A 14632-nucleotide genomic window follows, 5' to 3' on the forward strand; every position below is an offset into this window, starting at 1 on the left:
ATCAAAATTACATTAAAAAAAAGGTCAATTAAATATTATTAAACATTAAGTGATTTAAATAGCATTTATGCTGGTAAGAATAAGGTTTTTGGACTGTCCCTCACTATGATTTTTCTTTTTTAGCAGGACTTTTAATTTGCAAAATGAAGTGTCCCCTGATTTCATGTCAGCCCTGTTACCCTCATCAAAAAAAAAAAAAAACCTTGTAAAATAATGTACATTACAAGTGACGTCATTTCTACGAGGATACATCAACACTTGCATGTTTCTTTCACCCCTCTATAATGTTCTATTTTTGATAATTTATGAGGCTTGACTGAGAACTTCATCATGCAATGTCAATCCTGTTACCATTTTTAAAATCTAAATTTAAAACAATCCTTTCAAAGCGTACACTATGTGCTTTTGTGAACTTGACTATTAGCTAGCAATTAGCAAATTTGTTTGAAACCATCAAACCAGTGGCACATGAGTTCTAATCAAACTATAGCATTTAGCAACACTTGCGTCAGTGACAGGGTTGACAAAAATACCCAAACATAAGGTGATAAAATAGTCATAAGATAATAAATTACATAGCCTGAGACGGCACAATACAATTTCTTGTCATTTTCATTTCATGGATAATTTAAAAATATGGATTAAACTTATTTTATTCTTACATTTTTTCCAAGTGGAAAAGCCACCGAATTTGTGGAATGACCCGTAAATAGTTCTCTAATAAGTATTGTAAATATCTAAGAATGATTAGTTTTATACTTTGGATCAAACACCTGCGATCTGCAAGAAAATGTACTTTGCTGTATTGCTACAGAACAAACACTTAAGTTATAGAATGTGAAAAAAAAAGAAGTTCCTCTTCATTTTGAACCTTAAAGAATTTTGTTTCAGGGAGCACAAAATGCACTCATTTCTCATTAAGTTCACTGCTTTTACCCACGATTCTATGAATGATAGACCCGACAAGTCCAGGTTATTTTCTACAGGAACAAACTGTTATCAGTATATAAACATTTGAAATGACTTGGGAAACACACGACTACAGGACGGCACCAGACTTTAATGTAAACAAAATAATTTACTGAAAGGCAATGATACTGAGGTCAAAGGTCACACACACCAACAGGAAATGCCAAGTTCTCACAGTAACTCCCATACTGAAAACGACAATCGGCAGTTCAATCTCACTCCAGTGTTATTCGAAAGCAAATAACAGAAACACGATAAGCACAATTCAGTCGACATACGACTCTCATTCGTCTCGTTTATCTGGTAGCGTCTCTCGTGTGTAAATGGACAGATTTCACCTCCTCTGCTGCCTTAGATAAGTGAAAAACCTCGGTGTTTCTGTGTTCCTTGCTTGTTTTTGATATGCAAAGAAAAAACTTCAATAGGAGAGTTGGATGTTAAAATGCAATGATTGTTGAGAACGCCACTGAATTAGTCACAGTAAAGAGAATTTAATGACTTAAAAGAAAATGACCCTGATAGCACACATACATCATGGAGACATCTGTTTGACATCTGCAAGACATATTTTTTTTTTTTTGAGCGTTTGCTCATCTGCTCACGTTTGTAGGATGTTTCCTATCAGATGTCAAAGACATTTATTAGACGTCTTTAAGATGTTTATGATTTAGATTGCATGTACACAGCAGATGCTTTTCAGATCAAGTAATCTTTAACAGATGTACGTGTGCCATCTGGGTAATAATCATTGTATAGATTTAGCTGTGATCAGCCGAATGTAATAAATGAGCTCGCTGCATAATTAGAGCTGAATAATGACACAGTATTGTCTGAAGAGCAGCTTTATGGCTTAAATTTTTTTCAAGCTGTAATTATAACCAAAGTTGTCTGACAAATCAGCACACAATAAGCCTTTGGTCTTCTGATCAGCTGGTGTAGTTCCTGTTTAATGTTTGCGGTCAGAGGCCTTTCTCTCCCAGAGCGCCCGTCTGCGTAGCTCTTTCGGTCCCCGCCGTTTTCCCCAGCTGTCCCTGAGCGTCCGGCCGTGCCGCAGTGGTCGCAGCAGGGGTGCTGGCCGGGACCTGCAGGTGTCCTGGGTCGGGATTAGGCACGGTACCCTCCATCACACCCATGTTGGGCGAATCCACGCCGACAGGAACCATGTAAATCACCTGAGAAAACGAGAGGTGCCGTAACAACAAACATCTCACACCGTGTCCTAACTACACACGACGCGACAAGCAATTTGGGTGTCCACACCACACCGCGACTGCACTCCCAGGGAAATGGGCAGGTTTATGATCTAATTCATAAATATTAAACCTTAACATAATTAAATGTACATACTGAGTGACTGATACGGTCTTTGTTATGGAATACACTTGTTGGTTCGCATTGAGTTCACAGTTTTAATGTACACCTTCGCTTTCATTTATTTTCAAGATCGGAGGTAAATTTTCTGTTGTTGCTTTCAGTATGGCTATAAAGGTCACACAAAATACTATTCAAACTCACGTTAGACACATTCATCTTTGAATAAAGCACATAATTCGCACCTGAGATTATCACTATTGTTGGTTTTTATGTTGTTGCTCCAGCCGTGAGGTTGTGGAAATAGAAACGGTTTCTAAAATAGAAATTTTACGCGTCGTCGTGGCGGCTAGTTAGGACATGGTGTCATCGTGGGACGATCCATAAACTATCACCACGGTTAGTGAATAGCTCACACAGACATGAAAATTATGTTATTGCACTTATTCTGTGGTGCACAAATGGCAATGATGCTTAATGTCCAGCGATATTGATTGCAGATACTATTTGACCTAAACTGAAGCTGGATGATGACATTACCGAATCAATGATGAACTGCCTTTAACTGAAAATTGAGGGTTTACTTTTGTGCTTTTGCATTATTGACACTATTTAACTATTTAATACTGTAAAGCTGCTTTGACACAATCTGTATCGTTAAAAGGCGACTTGACTTGACATTTAGGAACTTCAGTAGAGACTTATGCTCTCAAAAATTATGAAAACACAATAACAGCTTCATGTCATGAAAAAAAGTATTCACCTTTTTTCATAGGAGCGGGCACGGCCATTTGTAAAATTTATGGGTCTGACTTCCGATCCCGTCCGCGCCCAGCTATTTTTAGCTGTACAAAACAGCTTGTTTTGCTTCTTGATATTGCAGTTTTTTGTCAATAATCATGAACACACTGGCTTGCAATGCAAACCGTTTTACCGTTTTCTACACATTGTTGTCCTGGTTATTTTCCTATAGCGGCTAATGAACCAGAAGTCTCGTTCATAAGCTTATTTCCACGTCGAAGAAAGAAAGAGGATAAAATATGTTCTATACAAGGTGAACATTGTCATTAAACTTCAATAGATTTTTGTAATTCTTAATGTTTGACAGCGCTGTTCGCGTGCAATGTGAGGAAAAAGAGTAGCATGAACATTCGTCTAAACATCTCCTCGTTCAACAGAAGAAAGTCTTAAACAGTGTGAGGGTCAGTAAGTGACCATTTAAATTTTTAAGTGAATAAATCTTGAGTGTGTGTGTGTATGTTTTTACCTGAGCTGCGGCTCCTTCCTCTGAACTGCCAGAGTCTGACTGAAAAATAGAATGAATCGATGTCTTATTTCTATTCATAAGCAGATCTTTATCTGACGTGAAATTGCGCAAAAACACTTACAATTACAGCCTGCTGGACAAATGAATAGACCTAAAAATCACACAGAAACACCCAAAATGAACCTCTACACAAAAACATAAGAAGCAAAAGTAAACTGTGTGTGGTCTGACTTTTAACTCGAGCTGCAGAATGAGAAAATATGTCTGATGAATGAAGACTGAAAAATGATTCAAGAAATGACCTGCAGTGGGACGTTTGAGGGGGCAAAGTTCGACATCTGAAACAAAAAGAAATCGAGAAAGCATCAGGACGGAACAGGGTCCAGTGCCGAGAAAGCGCACATGTATTGAGAGCTGCTCTGTACCTGGCCCTGCAGGACCAGAGACTCGGGTGGGTTGGGGGCGGGGCTGGGGGCGGAGTCTGTGGCGGGGCCACGTCCAGGGTCCAGCGGGAGAAGTGCACCGTTACCTGCATGTAAAGGCTTGGACACGCTTTGAGCACTGATCTGTGCAGAGAAAGTGCTGAAATGACAGCTACACACACACAGAAACACTTTAGATTGCTCTGGTATGTACGACATGCTTACCTTGCTGTTGTTTGCCTGCAGAGTTTGGCCGCGTTGTGCGTTCTGCTCAGTCCCGGTCACCGGTATCAGAACCGTGTGAGATCCGTACGGCCCTATCACCGATACCGGGTACAGCAGCAGATTGAAACCCTCTCGAACTGGGAACTAAACACAAATACACACATACAAATGTACGTGTATTTCTGCAGCGGACACTCTCGTACAAATGATGAGCTCTACAATCCCTTCCAGGCCGATGTCTCACACACCTGCTCTGCCGGCAGAGGGAAGATTCCCAACACGCACATCATCAGGAAAAGCCTTGGCGTTCGCTCAGATCCGTGGAAGTACGACATGACTCTCGTCTGATCTCTCAGTACAATATCAGCGACAGGCCGTTGGAGCGCTGCGTCCCGCAGATGTGAGCATCTACGTCTGTGCGGCTGAATTTAAAGAGTAGAAGCAGACGCACACATGCATCATGTCTGTCTGACAGGGAGAGAGACATTCTGTCACCGCTGACACGTTACAGACAGACGGTTTCAGGTGGATTTTGCATCAATTACAGTTGCTGTGAATGTTTCCAAGCACATATCAACAGGTCATGTAAATGGAATGAGAAGCTTAACCCATATAATGCTTAAATATCTCACAGGTACTTTTCTTAAAACTAGCAACACAGTTCAGTGATTTTGTGATTTGCGTGATGAATGTTTACAGTTCCATTAAAAGAGCTGAAACCAAACAGCCACAGAGAGAGAGAGAGAGAGAGAGAGCTGACAGTGGATAATCTTTGAAATAACAGCTTGTTTCTGTCTGCTGTGTGAGTGTGTGTCATGTGTCTGAATACACCAGTGAAGAGGCAGGGCACACACACACACACACAAAGGTTTTTGTGAACTGTGGGGACTTTCCATAGACTTCTACTGTTTTTATACTGTACAAACCATCCATCCACCTCACAGGTGTGAGTACAAAAATATAAAATTTATTTTTTTGACACCAAAGCCCATCGATAGCAACGCTTCACTGAACTGACTGTATATGAATAAAAAAAATGTATTTATTTGACACAAACTGCCTGCTGTTAGTGTTAAGTACCTGAAGATTCTGTATATGAATTCAAAATGTATTTGACAGGAAGTGCCTGGGACCGCTGATAATTATTTTAAGTTATTTTATATGAACAGAAAATGTTTTTGTTACAAAAACTGCTTGCGATTGCTGACTGGTATCTGAAGATATTATTTATTAATATAAAATGTATCTGACGCCAAATCCACGAGATCGCTATCAAGTATGATGGAACTGTACAGAAATAAACAAAAATTTTAAATCTATTTTTTCTGCTTTTTTCAAGTTGTTTTATATGAACCGAAAATGCTTTTATTTCTCACAAACTGCTTGCAATTGCTGACTGGTATCTGAAGTTAATGTTTATTAATATAAAATGTATCTGGCACGAAATCCACCAGATTGCAGAAAAGTATTATATAACTGTACAAAAATATGAAATGTATTTATTTGACACCTGTAACGCCACGCCAGCAGAGGGAGCCCTCACCCATTGACTGCCTGTTGCTGCTCCCTCTGATGCTTCTCTGGTAACTTCCTGTTTGGTGGCCTTTTAAGGAGGCCTAAACCAAACAGGCCCCGCGAAGTATTGTTTTGCCTGTGCGGACTCTTCTGAGCATTTTTCTCGGATTTCCTTGCCTTGTTTTTTGTTATTTTCACGGTTTGGTTTCTTGTCATAGTTTTGCCTCCTTTTTGCCATTGTTTTGTTCTGTTTCTTTGCCATAGTTTTTGCCTTGTTTCATTGCCTTGTTTATTTTGCTACTTTGACTGCCCTCTGGTATTTTGACGTTCTGCCTGTTTTCTGGATTAGTATGATGGAACGATTGTTTTGCCCTGGTTTACTCTGTTTGTTTGGAGACACTTTTTTGTCAATTTTTTATATGAACAGAAAATATTTTTATTTGACAAAAACTGCTTGCGATTGCTGACTGGTATCTGAAGGTTATGTTAATTAATATAAAATGTATCTGACGCCAAATCCACGAGATCGCTAACAAGTATGATCTAAAGGTACAAAAATATTAAATGTATTTATTTGACACCAAAGCCCTGACACTTTTTTCAAGTCAATTTTTATTCACAGAAATTGTTTTTATTTGAGAAAAACGGCTTGTGATTGCTGACTGGTATCTGATCTTAATGTTTATTAATATAAAATGTGTCTGACGCCAAATCCACGAGATCGCTAACAGGTATGATGGAACCATACAGAAATATCCAAAAATATTAAAAGTATTTTTAAATTTCTGAGTTTTTACTTACATACTCCCAGCAATCTTTAGGAACATCTTTAGCAATATTGTCTCCAGCACAACTTTTAATAGATATCCAACATGCCAATGACAATTTCACTCAGCACAAATTCAATGGTAATTCATTCAACAATTGAAGCATTTATTGGAGTTGATTTGACTGCTTCTAAACACTAAGTGCTCTATTTTGTATTCTATCTAACTTCTTTAGTAATGTCTCTGACGCCACACTATATATCATGCAGCCATAATCAAACACGGATCTGATCAAAGCCTGATACACCATCAACACTGAGGATCTTTCTGCTCCCCATTCTTTACCAACTACTGCCCTCATAACATTTAGTTTTTCTACACTTCTTCTATATGTTTCTTCCAAGTGTACCTGGTATCCAGCCAGATGCCTAAATGTTTAAATACTTTCACTTGTTCTATCAGTTTTCCAAATATAGATAATATAATATCATTAGGATTTTTTTCCTTCTACTAAATATCATATAACATGACTTGCTAGTTGATATTTTAAATCACCAGTCTATACTCCATCTTTCAACCTTTTTAATAGCAGATTGGATACTTAACTTGGGTCAAGTTTCATCCTCTCTTCCATATAGCTCCATCATAAGCATATAATGCACAGCCTATTTCAGGTCCTAAATTATTAAAAATATCATTTATCATAACATTAAAAAGTATTGGGCTAATAGCAGTTCCTTGCGGAATGCCATTGCTGCATTAAAAAAATGAAGACTGACATGAACCCACTTAAACTACAAATGTTCTATCAAATAAAAGTTGTTTTAACCAGTTATATAATTTGCCCACTATACCCATTTTGGAAGCTTTATATAGCAATCCTTCTTGCCATACTGTATCATATGCCTTTTCTATATCTATAATATACTACTATCATGATCGTTTTCATATTAATTGCCTTGTCTTTTTCATTACTGACTTTACTTAACGCATCGATCATTGATCTTCCTCTTCTGAAACCACACTGATATTGTCACGAATCCTGTCCACCAGAGGTCGCCTGTGCTTCATATTGACTCTTACACTACACAAACAATTGCACTACACCCTGGACTACATTTCCCATGTTTCACCTCATCCGTTACGCAAACAGCTGCAGCCAATCACAGTATAAATACAGGGTCTCTAACTATCATTCATTTGCCGAGTATTGCATTGTGCTTAGCACCCCCTAAGTGTTAGCAAACTTACAGAGCCATCTCCCAGTAATCCTATGTCTAGTTAATTCCTGTTCTTGCCTAGTTATCCAAGTTTTATTTATTTATTTTTTTTTTTAGCTAGCATGTTATCTCGTCTTGTTCAGGCAGCAACCTGCCCTGGAATTATCATCATTTGTCTTGGATTTACCTTTCGTTTGGCTGTTTTGGACTCTGTTTGCGCCTTGTATGAACTCTTGCATATTTATTGGATTACCCTTTTGCCTAGCCCCCTGGATTACGTTCGCCGCTGATTTACCCTCATCTGTCTTGGATTACTCTTGTGTCTTGCCCGTACTGTACCCATTTGCTGATGTTTGACCAAAATATTTCAAAATATTTCAGCTGTATCCCCCTTTACTTTATCTTTATTATCTGATTACTTTCCATTCACAAATCTCAGCCATTTCTTTTGGTATTATTGTAAGATCTAAACATGATACTGTATTATCTATTACATTATATCTAGTTCCTTCTTCAGAGTTTAAGCAAACTAAAGATCTTTCCTCCATAAATTGTTCAATTATTTCCCCATTAGAATCTATTTTTTACTAGCCCATAACCAATTGTGAGCATTAAAATCTCCACACCATAACTCTTTCTTTCCTTGTTCAACTTTTTCAAGTGAGTTTAGTGAAATGTTTTTACATGGATTATAAAAGTTACATACTACGAGTGAGCCCTCATGATAAAAACCTCAAGCAAAACTCCTTCACCTCTGTGAGAATTCTGTAAGTCATTCCCTCTTTTATAAACGTATCTAGCCCAAATAACCCTAACCGTTCCAACCAATTGATCTATAGCCTTAGATAAACCAACTGGATGTAACTGTTTTCCTGCATTTTTATCAAAAGTTATCATTACTTTAAATCCTGTCATCTCATTTTGAATTAAGTCTTCCCCAGGATCTATTTGACACGTTTTAGTCTTTTTTTATTTAATTCGACTGCCACATTAAACAGTAAATCTTCAGTGTCATCCTGATCTTTAGACATTATTTCCTTGTGTTTAGTGTTTTTCTTTTTGGAAAAGACCTGTGTAAATCCCAAGCTATCATCCATTGTTGACTCATCATTGCAAAACAAGCAAAGTTCAGTTCAAATGTTCCAAGTTTACTATCTTTTATTAACATTATCTGTTATAAGATTTATGCAACCAAGTACCGCATCAACCAAATTCACACTTACAAACTCCCGCCTCCTGGACACGAGTTCTCCAATCATGTGCATACCGGTCCTGCTTTATTCTTTCTATTTCCATTAGAAATAGCGGTATCTGTGTCCAAAATAATGGTGTTAAATAATATAATACAGATATTAATTTCTTTATGTATGTATATAAAATCATGGTGTATCCTTTTAACATTATTATATTTAATAGTAATATCTACACATATTTATTTATATATTTATTTATTAGGGCTGTAGTTGCCACTTTTGTGTTTTTAAGCTTTTCCATGAGCCTTCCATATGACCTACTGACCTCCGAGAATCAGTCCCCTTATATTACCTCAAAATTGTGTATATCTTGTTTTCTGTTTTTATTTTTGCTATATACATATGTATATTTCTCTCTCTCTCTCTCATATATACCCAGATAGTCATTATTACGGCCTTCCAATAGGCCGCCAATGTTGGTGGTAGAAGTGAGCAAGCAATTGATGCGTACAAATTAAATCTATGCACGCTGATGTTTAAAGTGCTAACAGTGTCCTTTATTGTGCTTCAATAAACAGTTTGCCGTTTGCTTCCTGTGAGCTTTCCTTTCAATTTGTGACATACAATATGAAGTTCATACCTTGCAAACAGAGCAAACCCATTGTCCATAGTCCATATTATTCCTTGCATGGTTATGCGTTAAACTCAGTCCACACAATATAGCTACTTGACCCGATAAGCTAGTGAGCAGGATAACTTGTAGCTGTACACTCAATCAAGGTCAAAAACTGTTTGCTTTTCTGCCACCACACATACCTTCTAATTAGACAGGTGCTCTTAATATATGAGAGTGTCACAACGCCTCCCCATGGACAAAACACAAACTGCTTTAAAATGGCTCCTACATTCATAATATGAATAAATCAATGAATCAATAAATTAATTAAAAATTAGGAGTATAAGCGTCTAAGGCTGTACTGCAAGGTGTAAAATGCTGGGGGTAAGGAATGAAAAAATCCAAACATCAGACAATGTCCAACCTCAGTTACGCTCTGGCCTACACTTCAGGTGCCTGCTTCGGTTTCTGCTTCGATTTAGCTCTCTCTATCAAGACCTATTCACTGTTTTATCGTTTCTACATCTCTTTAATGTTATGTTATGGTATCTGTATCCACAATTCTTTGTAAAAAGTTGCTATATTAAATATAAATTATTTGTGTATATATTATCAGTCATGTTGTACCCTTTTAAAAGTAAGGGTTATATTTCATAATATTATATATCTGTTTATTTATGAATTAAACAATTCCTCAGTACTGTTATTTGCTACTGTTAGCAAACATTAGTAAAAGGAATTTTTAAACACTTTTTTTGTCACTGAATAAATATATTAATGTTTTACTTCTTTAAAACAATATTTTATATATATATATATATATATATATATATGTGACTAAATCATGATGTGGGCTTATTTGGAGCACATGCTTGCCCAAATGGTGCCAATGTACGATTTAAGCCCATGCCAGACTTTTGACTATTCATAAAATATCTTAATTTTATATTCCAAAGCGTACAACTAATTAATACATTTTCAAATGAGAGAGAAATCTTGCATTTTAACAATAGATTTGTCTTATAAACAAAGTCAGTATCTATGAAAAACACTTAAACTTTGATTCTGTGAGCTTAATGGGTACACTTACCCTACTTACCTTGAGATGTACTCAGTTCACAGATCCACTCTATTAAAGGGTTAGTAATTGAAAATGGCATACAACACTGTATTTCTGCTTTGTAAAGATATGTCAGAAATCATATCTAATTCAGCAGGTGAGAGCAGAACAGCATATACCTACAATGCACTTCAAAAGTTTAAAAGTCTTTTTTTTAGGCAACAACGTAACATTAATACATTTGGCAAATGCTTTTATTAAGCAACTTGCATTGCAATTATATATTTTCAGCAGCTCATGAATTCCTAAGCCATGAATTTGGTGCTGTTATTGCCATGATGACTGTTTGAGCTACATTTTAAACCTCCATTGCTGGCGACAAGATTAATGTCCACTTTAATAATTGGTTAGGCACAAAGAAAAAGATATTTTTCCTAATAGTCATATGTTCAAAATAATGCAGTTTTATGCAGACATTTTCTTTCTTTCTCAAAAACACAAATATTTAATCTTTCTTTCTGCCATATTATTCACCTCACTTTGAATATGACTGAGTTCACACTACTGGCAATACTGAATTTTAGGTGTCAGCTCACCTTTTCCCGACAAAAAATATAAAATACTTTTCATACACTTAGGATAGTCCAGGTGTAGGCAGGGAAATCAGTCTGAAAACAATGGACATAGAAGGCCTGAGATTGGTCAGTTCATCCATTACCAAGCTTTCTTCCAAGATGATTCCCACTCTAGATGAGGTGAGCTGTGAACTTTCTTGATCAACGCTGAGGATTCTTACTGAAGTCTGTCTTGTCAGCTGCCTCCTAACAGAGGAAGAAACAGAACGACAAATACATTATCAAGTCAGTTAGACAATGCTGTTGTTAAATACTCAAAGTCATATGCTGCCTTCACACCATGTCATAATTACTTTAATTCTGAGAGGACAACATTGTGATGTTCAGCTTGTGAGCTGTTCATGTCAATAGACTGGGAATTGCGCTTTTCTATGGCAACACTATCAATGCCTGAATTAATCTGGAGCAGTCAGATAGAGTAGTTAGGTGGTACAAGCTCTCAGAAAATTTCCAGTTTACAGATGGTAATTAGACTTTAGGGTTTACGTTTAATTGTACATCTACAGAATATTTAAAGTAAAATCCACATACAAACACTACTGGCATATGGTCAGGAAGATCGGTGTTATTCAGGAAAGCTTGTAAACAACAGGAATGAGTGCAGGACAGACTCACACCATCATCATTATGAATAATCTTCTGACACACACTGTGCTAGTCAAAGTGATCATCCTCAGAACAGGTCTCAGTTAACCCACGACATACAGTTGATCTTGAACTTTGGTGTGAAGGTGGCATAAATGTGAACAAGGAAATTGTTTCGTTCTTGAATAATTTCCATGTTTGAACAAAGAGACAGGGTTTCACAGACAGGGCTTCACAGACAGGGCTTAGCTTAAGCCAGGACTAGGCCTTAGTTAAATTAAGATACTTAAATAGCTTTTATAAAAACACCTTAAAAACTTTACTGGTGTGCATCTTGAGAAAAGAAAAATGGCACTGACATATTTTAAAATATGTCATTACAAGGTATTTTCAGTAAAGACTCCTTGTCATGTTATTAAACATGTTATTTTATTCTGAGACTTGCCTTAAGCCTTGTCTGTGAAACCAGGAGGAAAATGTGTAAATAGCAGTGCTCTCTTATCAGTTATTAGGATCATACTTACACTTTCAAAGCATCTCTTCCATTTCTTCTTTCTTCCAAAACAAGATAGTCGTTAAGAGGACTCTGAACCTAGATAGAACAGAAGTATATTCATCCGCCTTTGTATTTATACCGCTAATTAACGAAAACTTACGCTTTCAAACAATGGCCATGTCTAAATTAAACGTGGTACATTAACGTACTGCACTCACCATATTAGCTCCACCTTTGTCGCTCCTCGGCTGGAATCGCGGCTACTGTATGAGTAAAACTAAATTTACACTCCTCACAAACAACAGCTCCTCGAGTGAAAAAGAAATCATTGAAAGCAAAAAATGTTAGTCGAACTCGCCAGTCAGGGGTTCAAGCGCAGGCGAGTGAGAACACTAGCTATCAACGGATGAGAAATGTCCCGTCGTTTAGACGAACAACAACTTTTGCCGATCACAAAGAGTTTCTCGAGGGACGTGATAAAAGATAAATGGCGGAAAACAATGCCAATAGAACTATCTAAATCTAAATTTCCACATTCATCCACAGCTTAAATTCATACACAATCACAGTGACAAAATGGCGCTGTTACTCGCAGCACCGGTGGAGGAGGCGTGGTCAGGAGATAAATTTCATAATACGAGTTAATTTAACTTAAGTTTATTCACAGGTTCAAATATGTCTACAAATTAGTAGAATCTACTTATATTTTATAAGCAATGCAGTAAAACTTAAATATTGTGTTCAATTGTAATTAAATGGTTTAATTAGATACAAAATCCGGGTTTACAGTGCAGTTCAACTAGATCCTATTATTCAAAGGTTAATGCTAAGAAATAAATCGGGTGGTCACTGTCGGTCTTGGAGAGCCACAGTTCTGCAGAGTTCAGCTCCAACCCTAATCAAACACACCTGAAGCAGCTAATCAAGGTCTACGGGTTACTAAAAAGCTACAGGCAGGTGAGTTTCAAGTTTGAAGCAAAACTGTGCAGGACTGTGGCTCTCCAGGACCGACGTTTGCCATCCCTGGAAATAAAACATTAGATATTAAAAAATACACTACAATTATTTTGCAGCAAAATTACAGTGCATACATTGATAACTTACAGTACATACTTCACTGATGATGGCCAATGAAACACTGCACACAAAAACAGTTTACACACAAACTAGCAAGTTTTGATTTGTTTATGTAAAATACACAAAGGAAAACAGACATGTAAACTGGTTAGAGTTTGGGATCAAGTTAAAACAGTTCATTGACAAAAATCACTGGATCCTTCACGAAAAGAGGCTGCAGTTTATATTCTGTGTAGTGAGCTTAACAGTCAGATTCTCTGTTGGTCCTCAAAATCTTTCTTTCACAGAAATTTACAGGCAACAATACATCAAATTTGGTGTGCGGTGAAAGATAAAACATAGATATAAACAAATGAATAGGATGAAAAGCCCAATATGACAACATCTTCAGGCTGTTAGCAGCATTTAAAAACACAATCAAACCTTTACTCTTTCAATATCAAAGCTAGGGTCAGCTGCTGCTGGTGTTGTTTTTTCTTCTTTTTCTTTTTCTTAACATTAACATATTCATTATGCCATCAAAACTAAAAAGATGCAAATCATGACACATCCAGTAATAATTAGCAGGTCTCAGTGCTACTCTCACAGTGGTGCATCATGGGAGGTGGGAGAAACCAATTGTGGAGGATAAAGGGATTTTCTGTTGTTGTAAAATAGAATGATTATGGATATTGAACTAATGGAACTATACATGGCTGTTAAATAATAATTTGAGGATTAAAGTATGTACATAAAGTTTAAAATCTTAAGATTTGGTTGTTTAGTGAATTTAATTGCCAGCTGCTTGCATCCCTGTCAATGGTTGTGTCCATGAATATAAATGCCCACCAGCTAAACTTGCATGGATTATCAGTCTGAGATGGAAGTTGCTGAAGTTTGGATTATTCAGAGTGAGTTTTTTTTTTTTAATGCTATTTATGTTTCCCTTGTACTTTATTCTTGTAATAAATTTACCCAGCCTGTATATTTGTGTTTTTAATGTTACTGAAACATTGAGTCAATAGAAAGTTCATATTGAGTTTGAATGTCAAGAGCCAATCAGGATTTTTTTTTTTTTTTATTAATGAGCGCTGTTGGAAGCAGAGCTCAGCACACACAGTTTGATGAATGTTAAGAGCCACACCAAAAGAAACCGCCGCAGCGTAGAGAAGGGCATGCTTTTAATGTAAATTTTTCATATTTGCATTTCTTTAATTACTAGTAATAACTAGTAGTATTTGAAGTATATGTAGTCTGTGAGGAAGTATATGTAGTCTATGAGTCTTGTTTATTTT

The 14632-nt window shown here is 36.8% G+C and overlaps 1 protein-coding gene and 1 long non-coding RNA gene across 2 annotated transcripts; both read right to left on the reverse strand.

Moving 5' to 3' along the window:
* Positions 1 to 1058: 1058 nt before the first annotated feature.
* Positions 1059 to 4581, reverse strand: si:ch211-149b19.4 (uncharacterized protein LOC100149596 homolog). Its single transcript, XM_051105048.1, has 7 exons — positions 4443 to 4581; positions 4195 to 4338; positions 3973 to 4113; positions 3850 to 3885; positions 3669 to 3698; positions 3548 to 3586; positions 1059 to 2141 (listed from the first exon to the last, which is right to left on the reverse strand). The coding sequence occupies exons 1-7, from the start codon at positions 4527 to 4529 to the stop codon at positions 1929 to 1931; spliced, it is 690 nt and encodes a 229-aa protein (XP_050961005.1). The 5' UTR covers positions 4530 to 4581; the 3' UTR covers positions 1059 to 1928.
* Positions 4582 to 11135: 6554 nt separating this feature from the next.
* LOC127162251 (uncharacterized) lies at positions 11136 to 12616 on the reverse strand. Its single transcript, XR_007827289.1, has 3 exons — positions 12500 to 12616; positions 12310 to 12377; positions 11136 to 11386 (listed from the first exon to the last, which is right to left on the reverse strand). It is a non-coding gene; the product is annotated as an uncharacterized LOC127162251 (long non-coding RNA).
* Between the last annotated feature and the right edge of the window lie 2016 nt (positions 12617 to 14632).

The sequence above is a fragment of the Labeo rohita genome, unplaced genomic scaffold, assembly GCF_022985175.1.
Source record: "Labeo rohita strain BAU-BD-2019 unplaced genomic scaffold, IGBB_LRoh.1.0 scaffold_87, whole genome shotgun sequence".
Classification (NCBI taxonomy): Eukaryota; Metazoa; Chordata; class Actinopteri; order Cypriniformes; family Cyprinidae; genus Labeo; species Labeo rohita.